At 40.8% G+C, this 17729-nt stretch overlaps 1 protein-coding gene across 1 annotated transcript; it reads left to right on the top strand.

The window, feature by feature from the left end:
- The first annotated feature begins 500 nt into the window (after positions 1 to 500).
- On the top strand, positions 501 to 1870 carry LOC125890609 (lymphocyte antigen 6G-like). The gene is made up of 3 exons (XM_049579320.1): positions 501 to 639; positions 1336 to 1434; positions 1573 to 1870. The coding sequence occupies exons 1-3, from the start codon at positions 594 to 596 to the stop codon at positions 1719 to 1721; spliced, it is 294 nt and encodes a 97-aa protein (XP_049435277.1). The 5' UTR covers positions 501 to 593; the 3' UTR covers positions 1722 to 1870.
- The last annotated feature ends 15859 nt before the right edge of the window (positions 1871 to 17729 follow it).

The raw sequence follows: 17729 nt of genomic DNA on the forward strand, positions 1-17729 counted from the left end.
TCAGCAGATGAAGAAAGTGGCATAACCACAGGAACATCCAAAGTCCAAAATTTGTGACCTGTCAGAAATCAATCCAAGCATCCAGTAGCCAGTTGGGAGCAGTTGATGGGTTCACGATTAGTGCTCACCGCCCCCTGTACACTGTACGGCAAATGATGTTTGAGTCTTGTGGCTCAATGGGGCTTATGTTAGGAGCTCCAAAATATGTTGGTGAGGGGAAAATCAGGGCTTTAGTCATGTTGCGTGCCACCAGCTGTAACATTTAAATGCTGTTTATGCACTTAAGAATCAGCACTAATATTACAATGAATAATATGTATAATAAAAGAGCTCAAAAACTACTTCTGCCGGGAACGACTACTTACATTTTACTGTTAATAGCCTAACCTGTATCACTCTATATGGCTGTCTCTCTGGGATCATGTGCTCAATGTAGGTAATATGGGAGGAGGCTTCGGAAGGAAATGACAGCCAGGTTTTAAAAGAGGACAGACGGGATGGACTATAAAAGTAAGAGCTTTTGGAAGAGTTCACACCTTCTGTCAAGTTCTCCTCTCACACGGTTGATTGAAAGAGTTTGCTTTCTGCTCACAATGAAGTTTTATGGAGCTCTGATCCTGTTTATGACTCTGTCAGCAGGTAAGAACATCTTATGATTCATCTGCATTGACTCGACATTGTAACACAAAGAAATTAAAGTTATTAATATTTTAAAGTCATTGTAGTGGTGTCAGAAAGTTTGTGTTACTTTATTTTTAATAACAAAAAAAGAACATTTTTTTAATGGTGGTCTGATTTTTGAAATATGCTTTCTTTCTTTCTTTTTTTTTTTGATAAACTTATGATTTGGTATGAGGGTCGTCTTTTCTTGCAACACCACTTTTAGATGCATGGCAAAAGTTTTAGTTTTAGGTTTTATTCACTTTATTAATCCCCCTGAGGGGAAATTCAATGTTTTCACTCTTGCTTGTCAATTACACACAGGTCTGAAAGACACACACATGCACAAACAGGACCTATACATGCACAAAGTGGAGAGATGTCAGAGTGGGGGGGCTGCCCTTTGGTCAGGCACCCCGAGCGGTTGGGGGGTTTGGTGCCTTGCTCAAGGGCACCTCGGCAGTGCCCAGGAGGTAAACTGGCATCTCTCCAGCCACCAGTCCACGCTCCATATTTTGGTCCGGACGGGGACTTGAACAGGCGACCCTCCGGTTCCCATCCCAAGTCCCTATGGACTGAGCTACTGCCGCCCCCAAGAAAAGAAAAGTTTTTCCATGAACATTGCATTTGGATTACCCTAAACCATGTGTGACACTATTCTTTATTGTTGTATAGCATGGGGACTGAGATGCTACGTATGTGTGGGAAAACCCTGCAAAGACACAATGACTTGTCCTGCAAACTTTGACCGTTGTACCTCCTTTGTGTTGAACGGTGAGTTGTTCCTCCTCAGCTAATATTCAGTATTTCAAAAAGGTTATTTATCTATCTGAGCTGATATATTGCTGTACTAAATTTCTGGTGGCTTGTACACTTTTGAAACTGACTTTTTTTTCCCATCATGTGTTACAGATGTTGTCTACAAGAGTTGCATCGACCGCTCTGCTTGTAATGGACCCATAAAGTGCTGTGACACAGACTTGTGTAACAGTGCTGTACCCACTGGTTCCAGTGTCCTCCTCCTGCTGGTATCTTCAGGCATCCTCACACTCTTTCTCTGAGGCTCTGGAGCAGCCACAGATTAAGAGTATCTGTCCTCTTTCTTCCTGAATTTGTACAACTCAAAAGAATAAACACATTTTCAATATGTAAAATCTGTAAATGGCTGCAAATTAATGTCTGTTCAATAAAAACACAATATGATCGACCATTGGATTGTTGAATTCTTTAAGTTCTGCAGAAACCCAAATTAGAAATGTGAGTGACAAAACAGGACTTAAAATATGGACAGTCATGAGCAAATCAGTAGATTGAATGTTTAGTTTATGATCTGAGGATTAATGAAGCAGATCAGCAGATTGGATCAAATCTTTATGCACTTAGACCTGCCAAAAATATTATTTTATCTTTTGTAAAAGACAAAATTAGGCGACACTTTCTTTTTAGAGGTGGAGAAGAAGAAGAGGAGGAAATTAGGCAATGCAGCAAATACATGGTACACTAAGAATAAAAAAAATCTACAGCCAGTGCAAAAGACTAATGGTTAACAAGTTAGAGGCAGCTGGTAAAATCTAATTTAAAGTTAGTTCAGTTTACTCACAGGAGTTTGAAGAAAGATACTATCTTTTATCTTATGTTACACCAATCAGCTACAACATTAAAACCACTGACAGATGAAATGAACAACTCTGTTGTTACAGTGCTGGGAGACCTTTGGTCCTGACATTCATTTTAATGCCACATGACACACACCACCCACCAAAACACTGTACAGACCACCCTCATGGCAACACCACTTGCCAATGGCCGATACCCCACCTCGCAATCCACAGCACTCAAAGAATCCACCTCCAACACCCTGGTGCCAAGCACCACAGGACACTGCCAGAGGTCCTTTGTCCATGCCTCGACAGGTCAGAGCCAAGGCTGATCCAAGTAGGCCCCACGCTGGGTTGGGGGTATCTCTGTGGTATTGGCACATGCTTGATCAGATTGGAATCTAAATGTAGCACCACCACTGCTTCTGACACCACTTCTTCTGGGAAAAAAGTTGTATCATTTGTAGATAGGTTGCACAATAAATAAGAAATGTCAGATTGTGCTGCAGTAATCAAGGAAATCTTTGAGATGACCTTCTGCAACCTTTACAGCCTGATCCGTATCATGGCAGTCTGTCTGGGATCATGTGCTCAATGTAGGTAATATGGGACTAAGCTTTGGAAGGAAATGAAGGAAACGGCCAGGTTTTAAAAGAGGACAGTTGGGTTGGACTATAAAAGAAAGACCTTTTGGAAGAGTTCACACTTTCTGTCAAGTTCTCCTCTCACACGGTTGATTAAAAGAGTTTGCTTTCTGCTCACAATGAAGTTTTATGGAGCTCTGATCCTGTTTATGACTCTGTCAGCAGATAAGAACATCTTACGATTCATCTGTATTGACTTGACATTGTAACACAAAGAAATTAAAGTTATTGTTTTACAGTCATTGTGGTAGTGGTGTCAGAAAGTTTGTGTTACTTTATTTTTAATAACAAGAAAAAGATGACAACGTTTTTTAATGGTGGTCTGATTTTTACAATATCGTGCAGCGCTGCCAGACTGTTGTGAAATGCATCTTTCTTTTTCTTTTCTTTCTTTCTTTCTTCCTTTTTTAAGTTTGAGAAACTTAATATTTATATTTGGTATAGTTTCTCCTAACATTCTTTTCCTGGCAAATTTCCTGTGGTTGTAGAAACGTACCCAAATTTTTTGTTATGAGGGTCCTCTTGCGACACCACTTACAAATGCGTGAAAAAAAATTAATTAATTTTGTTTTGTTTGTTTTGTTTTCCATGAAAATACGTACACAATGAACATTGCATTTGGATTACCTTAAACCATGTGTGAGACTATTGTTTATTTTTGTATAGCATGTGGACTGAGATGCTACAGATGTTTAGGACAACCCTGCACAGATAGACAAATGACTTGTCCTAAGAACTATGACCGTTGTACCTCCTTTGTGTTGAACAGTGAGTTGTTCCTCCTCAGCTAATATTCAGTATTTCGAAAAGGTTATTTATCTATCTGAGCTAATATATTGCTGTACTAAATTTCTGGTGGCTTTTATTGTTTTTGAAACTGAGTTTTGTTTTTTTGTTTTGTTTTGCTGAGTTGTTTTTTTGCCATCATGTTTTGCAGATGCTCTCTTCAAAGGTTGTATCGACCAAGCTTCTTGTTTTAGTCCCGTACAGTGCTGTGACACAGACTTGTGTAACAGCGCCATACCCGCTGGTTCCAGTGTCCTCCTCCTGCTGGTATCTTCCGGCATCCTCACACTCTTTCTCTGAGGCTCTGAAGCAGCTTCAGATTAAGAGTATTGGCATTCTTTCTTACAAAATTTGTATAACTCAAAAAAATAAACAAAATTTTTAATATGTAAAAGCTGGAAATGACTGCAGCACTTATAAGTGTAAGACACTGGATATCACTGTGGACTCACTATTTGATGGATATCTTGTATCCGGAAAAAATCTGTGTCAATTTCGATAGACTAAAGACTTGTGGAGACAAAGATATTGACTGATTTGCATATTTTAAAACATACAGAGTGGCAGACCTCTGAATTGACTATAGGTTGCAGTGAGACAAACTTTTGTCACAATTCAGAGGATGTGCTGAAAAAAATGAACTCTGTCGGACATACTGGTGAGTTATTTTTAAAAATATTAAGTTTGGAATAGGAAATGTCTAGAAATGTTTTGTTTTGTTGTGAAAAGGCATGCCTGCTTTAAGCAGTCATTACCAAATTTTATGCATGTGCTGAGTTATGAACATAGATTGTGCAAATGAATTTTGCACAATTCCATGTCTCTGATAATAATAACGCTTTTTTTTTTTTTGTATTTGTGGTGCCTCCCAGTGGCAAAATATACCAAGACTGCGTACCGAAGCTCAGACCTAGCAGCCGATCATGGCAAGTTTGATTCAATTACTCAAGCCAATTTTGATTTATGAGCATTTATGTAAATGCATTTATGTAAATGTATTAAAATATATATAATTTCAAAAGAGACTGACATATCAAAAATTTCTTCCTAACTCTAGATCAAAAGTGTCCATAGATGATCCTGCCAAATTTTCAGGACGATTGGCTTCGCCCTTTCTGACAAGCTCTCGAAAATAGAATTGAGACAACTGCGAAAAAGGTGCGAAATTTGACATTTTTGGGGCAGAAGATCAATGGAGCAAAGACGCAGATGAATTGAGAGATTGGAATGAGAGAATGGATTTTGTCTCTCAACCAAGCCATTTTGGAGATAATTGCATAAAACTTGATTGTCGCAGCACCACCTTGAGGTCAGTGAATGTCATAGTTTTTGTCCTTGAGTTGGGTCGCATTTTCAACCCACCTACCAACTTTGGTGACTTTTGGACTTTCAGTTATTTCTGTACAAACGCTTTTATCTAAAAGAGTGTAAAGTTTGTGTGTGTGTGTGTGTGTGTGTGTGTGTGTGTGTGTGTGTGTGAGTGAGAAAGTTTAACTTTTATGACATTGGCACCATCTAGTGATAGTATCAAGAATGCAAGGATAAAGACCTCCAATTCACAGCAATTGTTTAATTTTCAAATAAACAATAATCAGAATAATTTGAAAGAGACTCTACTCCCATAATATTATATATAGTGACTGAAACATTTCACACTGTGCTGACTCTAGCTTATACGGCATGATTATTTTTAAAAAAGGATTTAGATGACTTAGCCAGCAGTGTGCTTCAACCCTTCATGCCAGAAATCACTGTGAAAGCAGACAAACATGTATTCAGACAGCAGATTTTACATTTACTTTGCAATGTCTCTGCCTAAAATTGCAAAGGTGCATGACATCAAGCATACATCACCCTACTGGCTCTCTGTGCAAAGGATGGCATTGTTCGGTTCAGCTGATAAGGCAATTACAGTCACACGGCAGACACGGACAGCAAGTTAGAATATGGCATCTTTGAGAACACTGAGTCATAAATCAGTTCAGGAGGGAGCCAAGTTCAGAGCAGCAGGCAGGTTTAAGGTTTTACAAAAGGCGAGCTTTAATGTAGCTGATAAAAACAAAAACATCCAGGCAGGTAACAGGTAACAAAGTCCAAATGAAAGCAGAGCCAAAACTAAACTGAAAACCAACCAGGAAAAATATGATGAACTCAGGTAAAAAAAATCAAACACAAGACAACAGGACGGAAACCATGCAAGGAATGACACCAAGAACACGGGGATGAGCACTGGGATAAATGCTGGACAAAGGGACAAGGAACAAAGGGAAACACACAGGTATATATACACAGAAAACTAATCACAAGAACCAGACACAGCTGGATGAGGATAACGGGCAAAAGGAGAGAAATGTGGATTTGCTAACAACAAGGGTGGAGCAAACAAGACTAATACAGAACAGAGGGGTATTCCAGGTAGCAGGTTCAACAAACTCTGAGTCTAACCCTGAACTCTGAGTTGATTTACCCTGAGATGGGAAACTCTGAGTTATCGGTTCCAGAACAGCTGATTTGAGTTAGTTCAGTCAACTCTGAGTATGTTCACTCTGAGTTAAACCGACAATAAAAAGCCATCATCAATGGAGCTCCGACTCCACGATTCACCATGGTAACAGGTAAATAAAAGACAGGCCTCCATTTTAATCCAGTGGATGCAGAGATATCAATGCATGTGTAGCAGACGGTGCACGTTTATCTTTAAAAGAAGAGCCTGAGTCAGAGCGAGGAAAGTGTCAATAAGTTACCCATAAAGTTAATAAAAAAGTTTTATTCAGTGTTGTCCTTTTATTCATCATTTATCAGACTTGAAGATAAAGTGGTGGAATCTGACTGTGTATCAGGCTGTAGATACATTACATTATATTAATAATATATAATAATATATTTGTTCAGATTTAATCTGATGGGGAAAAAGAGGCAACAACTGAAAAATAGGAAGATTTAAAACATATAGGCTAGGCTATAGATCAAAGACATAAAGACATGACTGTAAACTCACAGTCTGACCCAGTAATAATATGTTTGGTGATTTGCACTTGAAAAGACACTTTAAAATACAGTAGATTTTAAAATGTTGGACATCTATTTGTATCTTGACTCAACAGCATTCAGTGACAGTATTTCAGCTACAAATGTAGTAAATTTAAAGACAATGAAACACTGCACCATTGCTCACTCAGAAATATTAACATATAATCCCCAATACTAGGCTATAGGAATTATGTTCCATCAGTGCGACCAATGACATCAGTGATAGAGATCATTTGTCATTGATACTACATGTCTAAAGCTTCATACCGATTTTTAAAATTTAAATAATTAGACCTACACATTATTAAGCAATATCACACTCGAGCTTGTGATGCTGTACTGTGATATCGTCACGGCTGTGATTCGGTCATTCAGCCTCATGCCTATGACTGAATCATAGCCGTGACGATATCACAGTACAACATCACGAGCTCGAGTGTGATATTGCTTTTATACAACAGTTCAACAGTTAAATAAGCAAGGCTGATTAAAAAATGTTGAAAAATGAGGAAAAATTAGATAATTTAAGCATTTTATTTGTCTTCCGCCAACAAAAATAGTTCCCTCAGGACTCCACTATCACCGTTGCTATGTAACGCAGACATGGTGCACCAGGCACTTACTCTTTATACACATTTATCTGCACATTTCCATTAATTGTGCAGCCGGTGAAATAAGTCTCTGGTGACTGCATGGTGGACTGTCGCTTCACAGGCACAGCCGACTCTGCCTTCTGATCTGACAGTATGTTGCTTTTCTCCAAGTCATTGAGCTCCGCTGATGAAACACTGACAAACCTGGATGTGTGCTCAGATGGATTCAGCTTCTCCTCTCCCTCATCTTCCTCTAATGACCATTCATAGTTCAATTCAAAACTTATTTTAGGAAATAAATCCATATTTTTGGCTGTTTGACAGTGGATGAATTAATTAGTCCACAACGCAACTGCTGACCTAACTGACACTAACCGTCAGTTTTGATTTGATTGTTGATTGCAATCAGCTGTGAGGCGGAGTGATACATACACAGTGAAATAACCGTGATATTGTACTCCAATATCGTCACGGTTTTACTGTCTCTCGGCCAATCAGATTGCAGGGCCGGAACTAACTGTTGTATAATGTGCAATAAACATTTGGGAGCTGCTCTAACAGACTGACAGTCTGATCCTTGTGTACAGTGTTATAAAAAATAATAAATATAAAAAGGACAGAGGTTTGATTCTGAGCTGAGGGTGAATTCTCGCTGTGTAATATTTGAATGTTAAGACAAAAACCAATGTCCAAAGAAATGACTGATGTGCATAAATTCAATAACTTAAGACAGTCCTGAGTAACAAACTAATATCCAGCAGGATTTAGACTGTGACAGACGGTAAATCTCCGCTAATGAATGTGCTTCGATACAAGCTTTGACACAGACTGAATGAATGAGGAAATGAAACAGAACATAACCCGCTTTCTGGAATACCCCTCAGGTGTGAAGGGAAGACTCTGGGAACAGGGAAGGACTAACGAGACAGGTGTGACAGAAAACAGGCGGGGAAACACACAAAGACAGGAAGTAAAACCATGACATGAAACACAAACAGACATAGTCCATAGGACAACAGAATATAAACAAAAACCAAGGACCATAACAGAACAATACCTGTTTTACAGGGCAAATATCATTGTGGAACAACAAATTTAATTCTAACATATACAGTATGTTCTCCTTTTAAATATACCCTGAGCTGTAAATTCAACTGCAGATGAAAAAAAATGCATGAAGTGATAGATTTTGAAATCACACAATGACACAACAGGTCAAGGAATGTAGACATAAAAATAGATCATGTGACAAAAGAGTCACATGTTGTCAGTTAAGCACCAACAGAGTAGGGAGATTCTGTGTTGCCAAATGTAACGAGTACGAGTCTGTGGCTGAAACAAACACGTCTCAAACAAGATTAATTTTCTCCTGATTTGTCAGAATGTTTGGAGGATATGTGGCTTGTGAAAACTGAATCCAATATTTACTTGTGTGACTCTGAGACGAAAGAATCGGTCATGAACTGTAGACTCAGGACCAGGTCCCCAGCAAGTGCATCGGGCTTTGAAGCCAATTTTCATAGTGGCCAAACAGTGTAATTAAACTGTCACATGATGCCCTGCAGCCCAAAAATACTTTTTCACAAGTGCACAAGACATCTGTAAATCAGTGGGTAAAACTTCTGTGTCACATCCACTGATGGGAACTGTCCATTGGTTCGACAGCCCATTGTTCCGACCATCATTGTTCCTAAGTCCGTTCCGAAATCATCATGATGCCCTGTGGTTAAGGTCTGGTTAGGTTTAGGCACAAAAACCACTTGGTTAGGGTCGGGAAAAGATCATGGTGTGGGTTAAAATGAAAAAGAAAGTGACACATAAGCCGTGAGCCTGCTCCGCCTCAAGCCGGTCGCGGCGCACCATACGCCCGCCGCGAGCCGTTCAGCACCGCGGACAGTTGGACTAATGGGATGTCGAACCAATGACATGGACCCCCACTGATGGGCAATAATGTGTTAGAAGTAACGCATTACTTTAATCCGATTACTTTTTTCAAGTAATGAGTAAACTAAGGGATTACAATTGCAAAAACTAATTAGATTACTGTTACTTTCCCGCAAGCAGGCTGCGTTACTGTGTTACTTAACCGTGATTTTGTTTTGTGAGACTGTTTCGTGACAATGACGTTTGAGCGGCGCGACGTCAGTGGTAAACAGCAGACACATGTTGTGATCATCAACAAGAGACAACATGGAGCGCGGGAGAGAGCAGGACTATGCAGCGTTTAATGCTTGGAAGTACCGACATTATTTTGAGGTTGAAGGTGAAAGGTGACAGAAACATCAGCGTCCGCTGTGCACTCTGCCTGGGAAGAAAACTTTTATCTACAGCGAAAAATTCCACCTCAAATCTGAGCAAGCACCTAGCAAGCCGGCACAGGAATGTGAAACTCACTGAAAAAACCCCGGATCGCCCCACTGACATGACCGCTGCGGCTACCACATCCAATTCCACCGGGCGAACCTCTGAAGGCCCCTCTCCTGCGAAACAGTTGAAAATAGACTTAAGAGCGACAGGACTTAGTGCCACTGAACTGAAGAAGCTCGTCGCTGGCTATATTGTCGAGGACATGTTGCCCATTTCCACTGTAGATTCTGAATCGTTCCGACGCGTCGTAGAAAAAATACCGACCAAAAGCGATGTCCAGCTGCCGCGGAGAAAGTCATTTGCAGGATACCTTGAGAGAGAATACAACATAATGGACACTAATTTGAAGGCTGCACTCGGAGATGTAGACTTTGTTTCCACCACTGCTGACATCTGGACGGCGAATAATAAAAGTTTTATGGGTGTAACAGTTCACTGGATTAATTCCACTTTACAGCACAACAAGGCCGCCCTAGCATGTAAGAGAATTAGAGGCAGGCACACTTATGATGTAACTGGAGCAGAGATTGAAGAAATCCATTCATCATATGGACTGTATGGCAAAGTTATTGCCACTGTAACTGATAATAGGGCTGGGCGGTATGACAAAATTTTCATATCACGGTTTTAAGAAAAAATCATAACGGTTTCACGGTATTTCATGGTATTTTGCTCAGGTTCGGCCAACTTGACATGCTGCTGTGTTGTGTTATGGCCTATTCAAGTGCCGGAATTTGTTATTTACCTGACAACGCCTGAACACAACACACGCTCCGCTCCATTGATTTGGGCTCCACTGACTGCGTACGGAAGCGACACGGAGAGAAGCCAGGGGGGTTGTTTACCATTTGCCGAGCCGAGAGGCTGCATGAAATGTTAAAGCATTTTCCACCTAAATTATTACATATATTTGAGTTACCTACAAGTTTACTGTACTGTTTGTCATCTACTCGCTTTCAAATGGATAAACATGGGTAAATGCATAAAAAAATCAACTACATGAAATAGTGTACTAAACGAGCACAATGTGTTTTTAAATGAATAAATCATTATCAGTGGTGATATGTGATTTTATCTGCTGGAGGGTCATGTAGGGGAGCATAGCGCGACAAAAATAGAAGAGCCGCGTAAAATAGAGAGTTGTCGCGCGACAGACTGGGGTTGTCGCGCAGCTCCCGTTGCCGGTGGAGCCGCTGTAATTGATTAACAGGGGGGCGAGCTGCTACGGGACTCGCGCTGCAGACAAGTCACGCCGCTGACGTGTCCGGTGGAGCCCGGCCGTAACTGTCTCGGACTCGGGACAGGTTGTCTTCGGTCAGGAAAATGCGGCCCGAGTCGTGCCCTAGTGTGCTTACCTGTGTGTGTACATTTTGTCTGTGTGTGTGTGTGTGTGTGTGTATGTGTGTGTGTGTGGGTGGGTGTGCATCGGGGCGAAACTCCGCCGTGCGCGATACAGAGGGCAGAGGAGAATTGTAAATGGCGGTGCACCGCTGCCAGTTGCATATAGGGGAAACACTGCTTTTTTTGGTATGAGTTCTTCTGGGTCATCGTGTACAGTTGCTTTGCTTTCAAGACTCTCTCCAGCAGCCATTTTCGCCTCTAAACTTTTCTAACCTCTCACTCTCACCCGCTCAAGTGTGCCTATGGTGTGCAGCGGTGAAATGGGTCCCCACTGAAACACTTTCCCGCCGCGCATGTTCCGGACGTTGTTTGGGCTATTCACCGGTATTGCGGTATATGAAAAATTCATATCATAACGAAAATAAATACCGGTTTTTGGTACGAACCGGTATACCGCCCAGCCCTAACTGATAATGCATCTAATTTTGCCAAAGCATTCAGAGTGTGTCAGCCCTGTAATTTGGAGTCTGAATCTGAAAATGAAGAATGTGATGACGAGGAACCAACTTTTACAGATGTCATAGAAGCTCTTTCAGCCGCATCTGGTGATGGACAGTTTAGCCTGCCTCCACACTACAGGTGTGCATCACACACAATTAACCTGATTTCAACAAGCGATGCTGACAAACATCTAAATTCCTGTGCAGACACCAAGGCTGTATATAGGAGTAGTATTGCAAAATGCTCTGCTCTTTGGACTAAAGCAAGTTGATCAACATTAGCCTCTGAACAGGTGGAGGTAGTCAGCTGCAGGAAACTAATGGTACCCACATCCACAAGGTGGAATTCCCTGTATGAGGCCATTTCCAAAATCATCACAATTCCAATGAATGAGCTGAATCCCCTGTGTGTAAAACTGGGAATCAAGTGCCTTAATGAAAGGGAGTACCTATTCTTACAAGAGTACTGCCCTGTGATGAAGCCCTTGACCGTAGCACTGGACATCTTACAAGGGGTGCACCTATGGGGCTTTACTACCAACACTCACAAGCCTGATGTCAAAGACACTTGCCCTGAAAGATGACCTCTCTAGAATGGCAGCCAGCCTTCCAGATGTCATTGTAAAGGTAAGATTATTATTTGATAATTGATTTGGGTGGATTTGTTGAAGTTATTATACCATTCATGCTGGGCAGATGTTACACTTTGTTTGTTTTAAGCAGTGAGTACAATTATTAAAATGATAGAATATAATAAAAGATAAATTATTCATCCCCTGTTCAATATCAGGGATATTGATCATCATTAATCATGAACATTAATCTTAACATCAACAGAAGATTGAAATAAAGAGGTCAAAACAGCCTCAACCAAAATTAAATCTCATACAGTATTGATAGCACATGAGATGGTTTAGGTCAGTAAAGCCCACAAAATATATAGTAAAATAAATATATTCTTAGTTATATCATATTGTATTTTACAGGCCATCAAGATTCGTTTTGATGCTGTACTGGATAGCCAAGAAGGACTTCTTGCAGCGGCCAATTGTCCCAAGTTCAAACTTCGATGGCTGAGAGATGAGCATAGGAGAGAGCATGTGAAGGAGCTTCTGACAGCAGTGTGTCGTAAAGCTGCTCCTGCAGCTGACAATGCTAATGTGTCCCAACTGGCAGCTAGCCCAGCTGAAATTGACTTTTTTGATTTTCAGAACCAGCCCACACAAAGCTTCTCAGCAGAAAGAGAAGTAACTGACTATTTAAGGTCAGGGTATGAGCTTGAGATTCTGAATCAGTTCTCAAACCTCACATGCACATGAAATACAACACTCCAACTCCATCCAGTGCACCAGTGCAACGGCTGTTCAGTTTAGGTGGATTGGTGCTTTCCCTGAAAAGGAACAGACTGTCTGATAGGAGGTTTGAGAAGCTTCTGCTGATGCGATATAAGCACTGTTTCACTCCGAAAGAAAACAAAAAAACATAGGGCCTTGTCAGGGTAGCCATAAAATGAGACTGGACTAACAGCCTAAATGTAGCATGCAACAGCATTTTCTGTTTCATTCACTCATTATTACTCCTCTCTGCACTTTACCAACTGTTAAAAGACATAAATGTTTAATTGCTGTATTTTATTTACATCTATTCGAATGAAGGATTATACACACAAAAAAGATTTATTTTTTTATATGCTGGAATATGCAGAAATATAAGTTAACAGAAGAAGGACTTGCTTTATTTCATTAAAATATGGTGGAATGGTTTAAATGTTCAACAATTTTCTTCAAGTCAGAGACTGTTGCATTTAATTTAATTTTTGTTTGATGCAATGTGCATAAAGTTAAAAGACTGAAACTAATAAAACAAGTTTTAAAAAAGAGACTGTTTCATTTGATTCAATTTTATATGATGGAATATGCAGAAAGAATAGAATTAGGCTGAAAGGTCTATTGCTTTATGGCGTATTCAGGTTGTGCATCATGTTTTTGAAAAGTAACTAAGTAAAGTAACTAATTACTTTGGGAAATAAGTAATCAGTAAAGTAACTGGATTACTTTCTTGGAGAAGTAACCAGTAATCAGTAACTAATTACTATTTCCAAGTAACTTGACCAACACTGGTCACATCCCCCACAAAATGAGTTGTTTCACTATCGGGATTTAATCCATTCCATGCGATTACATTTGGAAAGTCTAGAAGAGCTGAATGATTGATTTTCTTTATCCCCATTCAACTTAACGAAGTGTTAAACCGGAAGCAACCAGCTCGGCCATCGGTGGGAGTCTCTAGTGCGCCTGCTCTCTAATATTACTCCGAGGTTTCTTACGGTAGTGCTAGAGGCCAGAGCAATGCCATCTAGAGAAACTGTGTCATCAGATAAAGAGTCTCTGAGTTGTTTGGGGCCAAGAACAATAACTTCAGTTTTGTCTGAATTTAACATCAGGAAATTGGTGCTCATCCAAGTTTTTATGTCTTTAAGGCAGTTATGGAGTTTAGTTAATTGATTACTTTCTTCTGGCTTCATTGATAAATACAACTGAGTATCATCCGCATAACAATGGAAATTTATAGAGTGATTTCTAATGATGTTGCCTAAAGGAAGCATATATAGAGTAAATAGGATTGGTCCAAGCACAGCACCAAAACGAACTTTGGTACCTAAGGACGATTCATTATGAACGTCAACAAACTGAAAACGATCAGATAAATAAGATTTAAACAGCTCAGTGCAGAACCTTTTAGGCCAATTAAGTGATCCAGTCTCTGCAGTAGAATTTGATGGTCAATTGTGTCAAATGCCGCACTAAGATCTAATAAAACAAGTACAGAGACAAGACCTTTGTCTGAAGCAATCAGAAGGTCATTTGTAATTTTAACTAGAGCTGTCTCAGTGCTATGATGCACTCTAAATCCTGACTGAAATTCCTCAAATAAATTATTATCATGGAGAAAATCACACAGCTGGTCTGCGACTACTTTCTCAAGGATCTTTGACATAAAGGGAAGATTAGATATTGGTCTATAGTTGGCTAACACCTCTGGATCTAGGGTGGGCTTTTTTAGTAGAGGTTTAATTACAGCTATCTTAAAAGACTGTGGTACATAGCCTGTTAATAAGGATATATTGATCATATCTAATATATGAGTGTTAACTAAAGGAAAGACCTCCTTAAGTAGCCTAGTTGGGATGGGGTCTAAGAGACACGTTGATGATTTAGATGAAGAAATCACTGCGGTCAATTCTTGAAGAGAAATTGGGGAGAAGCAATCTAAATATACAGTACAGGCCAAAAGTTTGGACACACCTTCTCATTCAATGCGTTTTCTTTATTTTCATGACTATTTACATTGTAGATTCTCACTGAAGGCATCAAAACTATGAATGAACACATGTGGAGTTATGTACTTAACAAAAAAAGGTGAAATAACTGAAAACATGTTTTATATTCTAGTTTCTTCAAAATAGCCACCCTTTGCTCTGATTACTGCTTTGCACACTCTTGGCATTCTCTCCATTATAGTTTCAATTATTAACGAAACCCACATCGTTTGCTGGACACCACCTGGACAGCCAGCGATTAAATGATGACATGCGGCTAAACATGTCATCACTGGTCAGATTTGGGAGAGGTCCAGAGAAAACTACGGAGTCCGACATTGTTTTTGCATATTCACACACCGAGGCAATATTAATTTTAGTGACCTCCGATTGGCGTAACCGGGTGTCATTGCCGCTGACGTGAATAACAATCTTACTGAATCTATGTTTAGCTTTAGCCAGCAGTTTTAAATTGGATTCAATGTCGCCCGCTCTGGCCCCAGGGATACGTTTGACTATGGTCGCTGGTGTTGCTAACTTCACGTTTCTCAGAATAGAGCTGCCAGTAACCAGAGTTTTATCCTCAGCGGGTGTGTCGCTGAGTGGGGAAAAGTGGTTGGAAACGTGAACAGGCTGGTGGTGAGCCGTGGGCTTCGGCTTGGAGCTGTGCTTCTGGCAAACCGTAACCCAACCTCCCGGCTGAACGGGAGTTACCGGAGTACAGTTAGCAGAGGCCAAGGCTATGCTATGTGGCTCCGCACCGGCTACAGGGGGCTGGCTAACTACCGCAGCTACTGAATGGTTTTCCATGGTGCGGAGCCGCGCTTCTAATTCACTAAGCCTCGCCTCCAACGCAGCAAATAAGCTACACTTGTTACAATTACCACTGTCGTTAAAGGAGGCAGAGGCATAACTGAACATTTGGCACACCGAGCAATCAAGAGCAGAGGGAGAAGCCATCGCTAACTTTAAAGCAAATGTAGCTACCAAGGCTAGTAACGTGCAAACATCAGCTAAGAGATTAGCGAGAAAGTCGTAAAAAGGAGGAGAGCTATAAGTGCTTAAACAGAACCAGTGTGGGTTAAGACTTGAAGTAGACGTTAAAGCAACTGAAGTGAGAAAGCAGGCTACTAGAATTCACCAGAGCAGTACAGAGACGCTGTCACAGAAACACCGGAAATGACACAACTCGCTTACTGCAATACGTCAGCACGTACAGTCGTGGTCCTTCAGCACTGTGTCCAACCGTTGTCAGGCAGTTGGAGATCAGACCCTCGGCGATATCCTGTTGTCTTCTTCTGGAACTGTGACAGACATTCTCACTTTGACCTCAACACATATTGACGTGCTTGGTAATGGACTTTCCACTTCCACATACAACGTACCCTGGGTGCACTGGTTGTTGACAGTCTGACACAGCATGTCAAGTTCTGCCTGTTACATGCATTGTCTTCTTTCAGAGTACACTTGTGTTTTCACAGGAAATTTAACATTTACATACAGCGCCTTGCAAAAGTATTCACCCCCCTTTGCTTTTTAACTATTTTGTTAGATTCCAACCTGTAATTTAAATGTTTTTCATCTGAAAATTTCATGTGATGGATCTGCACAAAGTTATCTAAGTTGGTGAAGTGAAATGAGAAAAATATATATAAAAGAATAATTTAAAGAAATAAAAAAGTGAAAATTGGCATGTGCATATGTATTCACCCCCTTTGCTATGAAGCCCCTTAAAAAGCGCTGGTGCAATCTATTACCTTCACAAGTCACAGAATTAGTTAAATGAAGTCCACCTGTGTTCAGTCTAAGTGTCACATGATGTGTCAGTATAAACACACCTTTTCTGAGAGGCCCCAATGGGCTGCAACTCCACTTAGCAAGAAGCATCACATCATGAAGACCAAGGAGCTCTCCAAACAAGTCAGGGACAAAGTTATAGAGAGATACAAGTCGGGACTGGGTTATAAAAAAATATCTACATCTTTGATGATCCCCCGGAGCACCATCAAATCCATAATCACCAAATGGAAACAACACGGGACCACAACAAACCTGCCAAGACAGGGCCGACCACCAAAACTCACAGACCGGGCAAAGAGGGCATTGATTAGAGAGGCAACAGAGAGACCAAAGGTAACCCTGAAGGAGCTGCAGAGTTCCACAGCAAACACTGGTGTGTCTGTCCATAGAACCACAATAAGCCGTACACTCCATAGAGCTGGGCTTTATGGAAGAGTGGCCAGAAAAAAGCCTTTACTTAGTGTTAAAAACAAGAAAGCACGTTTTGAGTTTGCCAAAAAGCATGTAGCCGACCCCCTAAATGTATGGTGGAAGGTGATCTGGTCAGATGAGATTAAAATTGAACTTTTTGGCCACAAAGGGAAATGCTATGTCTGGCGGCAACCCAACACATCCCATCACCCCAAGAACACCGTCCCCACAGTGAAACATGGTGGTGGCAGCATCATGCTGTGGGGATGTTTTGCAGCAGCAGGGACTGGGAAACTGGTCCGCATAGAGGGAAAGATGGATGGTGCTAAATACAGGGACATTCTGGAGCAAAACCTGTTTCAGTCTGCCTGTGATTTGCGACTGGGACGGAGGTTCACCTTCCAGCAGGACAATGACCCGAAGCATACTGCTAAAGCTACGCTTGAATGGTTTAAGGAGAAGAAGTTAAATGTGTTAGAATGGCCTAGTCAAAGCCCGGACCTCAATCCAATTGAAAATCTCTGGTTTGACTTGAAGACTGCCGTTCACAAGCAGAAACCATCCAATTTGAGGGAGCTGGAGAAGTTTTGCCATGAAGAATGGGCAAAAATCCCAGTTGCAAGATGTGGCAAGCTCATAGAGACTTATGAAAAGAGACTTGCAGCTGTAATTGCTGCAAA

The sequence above is a fragment of the Epinephelus fuscoguttatus genome, linkage group LG6 (assembly GCF_011397635.1).
Source record: "Epinephelus fuscoguttatus linkage group LG6, E.fuscoguttatus.final_Chr_v1".
Classification (NCBI taxonomy): domain Eukaryota; kingdom Metazoa; phylum Chordata; class Actinopteri; order Perciformes; family Serranidae; genus Epinephelus; species Epinephelus fuscoguttatus.

Coding starts and splice junctions, on each gene's coding strand:
- LOC125890609 (XM_049579320.1), top strand. CDS start 594: ATGAAGTTTTATGGAGCTCTGATCCTGTTTATGACTCTGTCAGCAG. Junction 640..1,335: donor GTTTATGACTCTGTCAGCAG/GTAAGAACATCT, acceptor ATTGTTGTATAG/CATGGGGACTGAGATGCTAC. Junction 1,435..1,572: donor TACCTCCTTTGTGTTGAACG/GTGAGTTGTTCC, acceptor CATGTGTTACAG/ATGTTGTCTACAAGAGTTGC.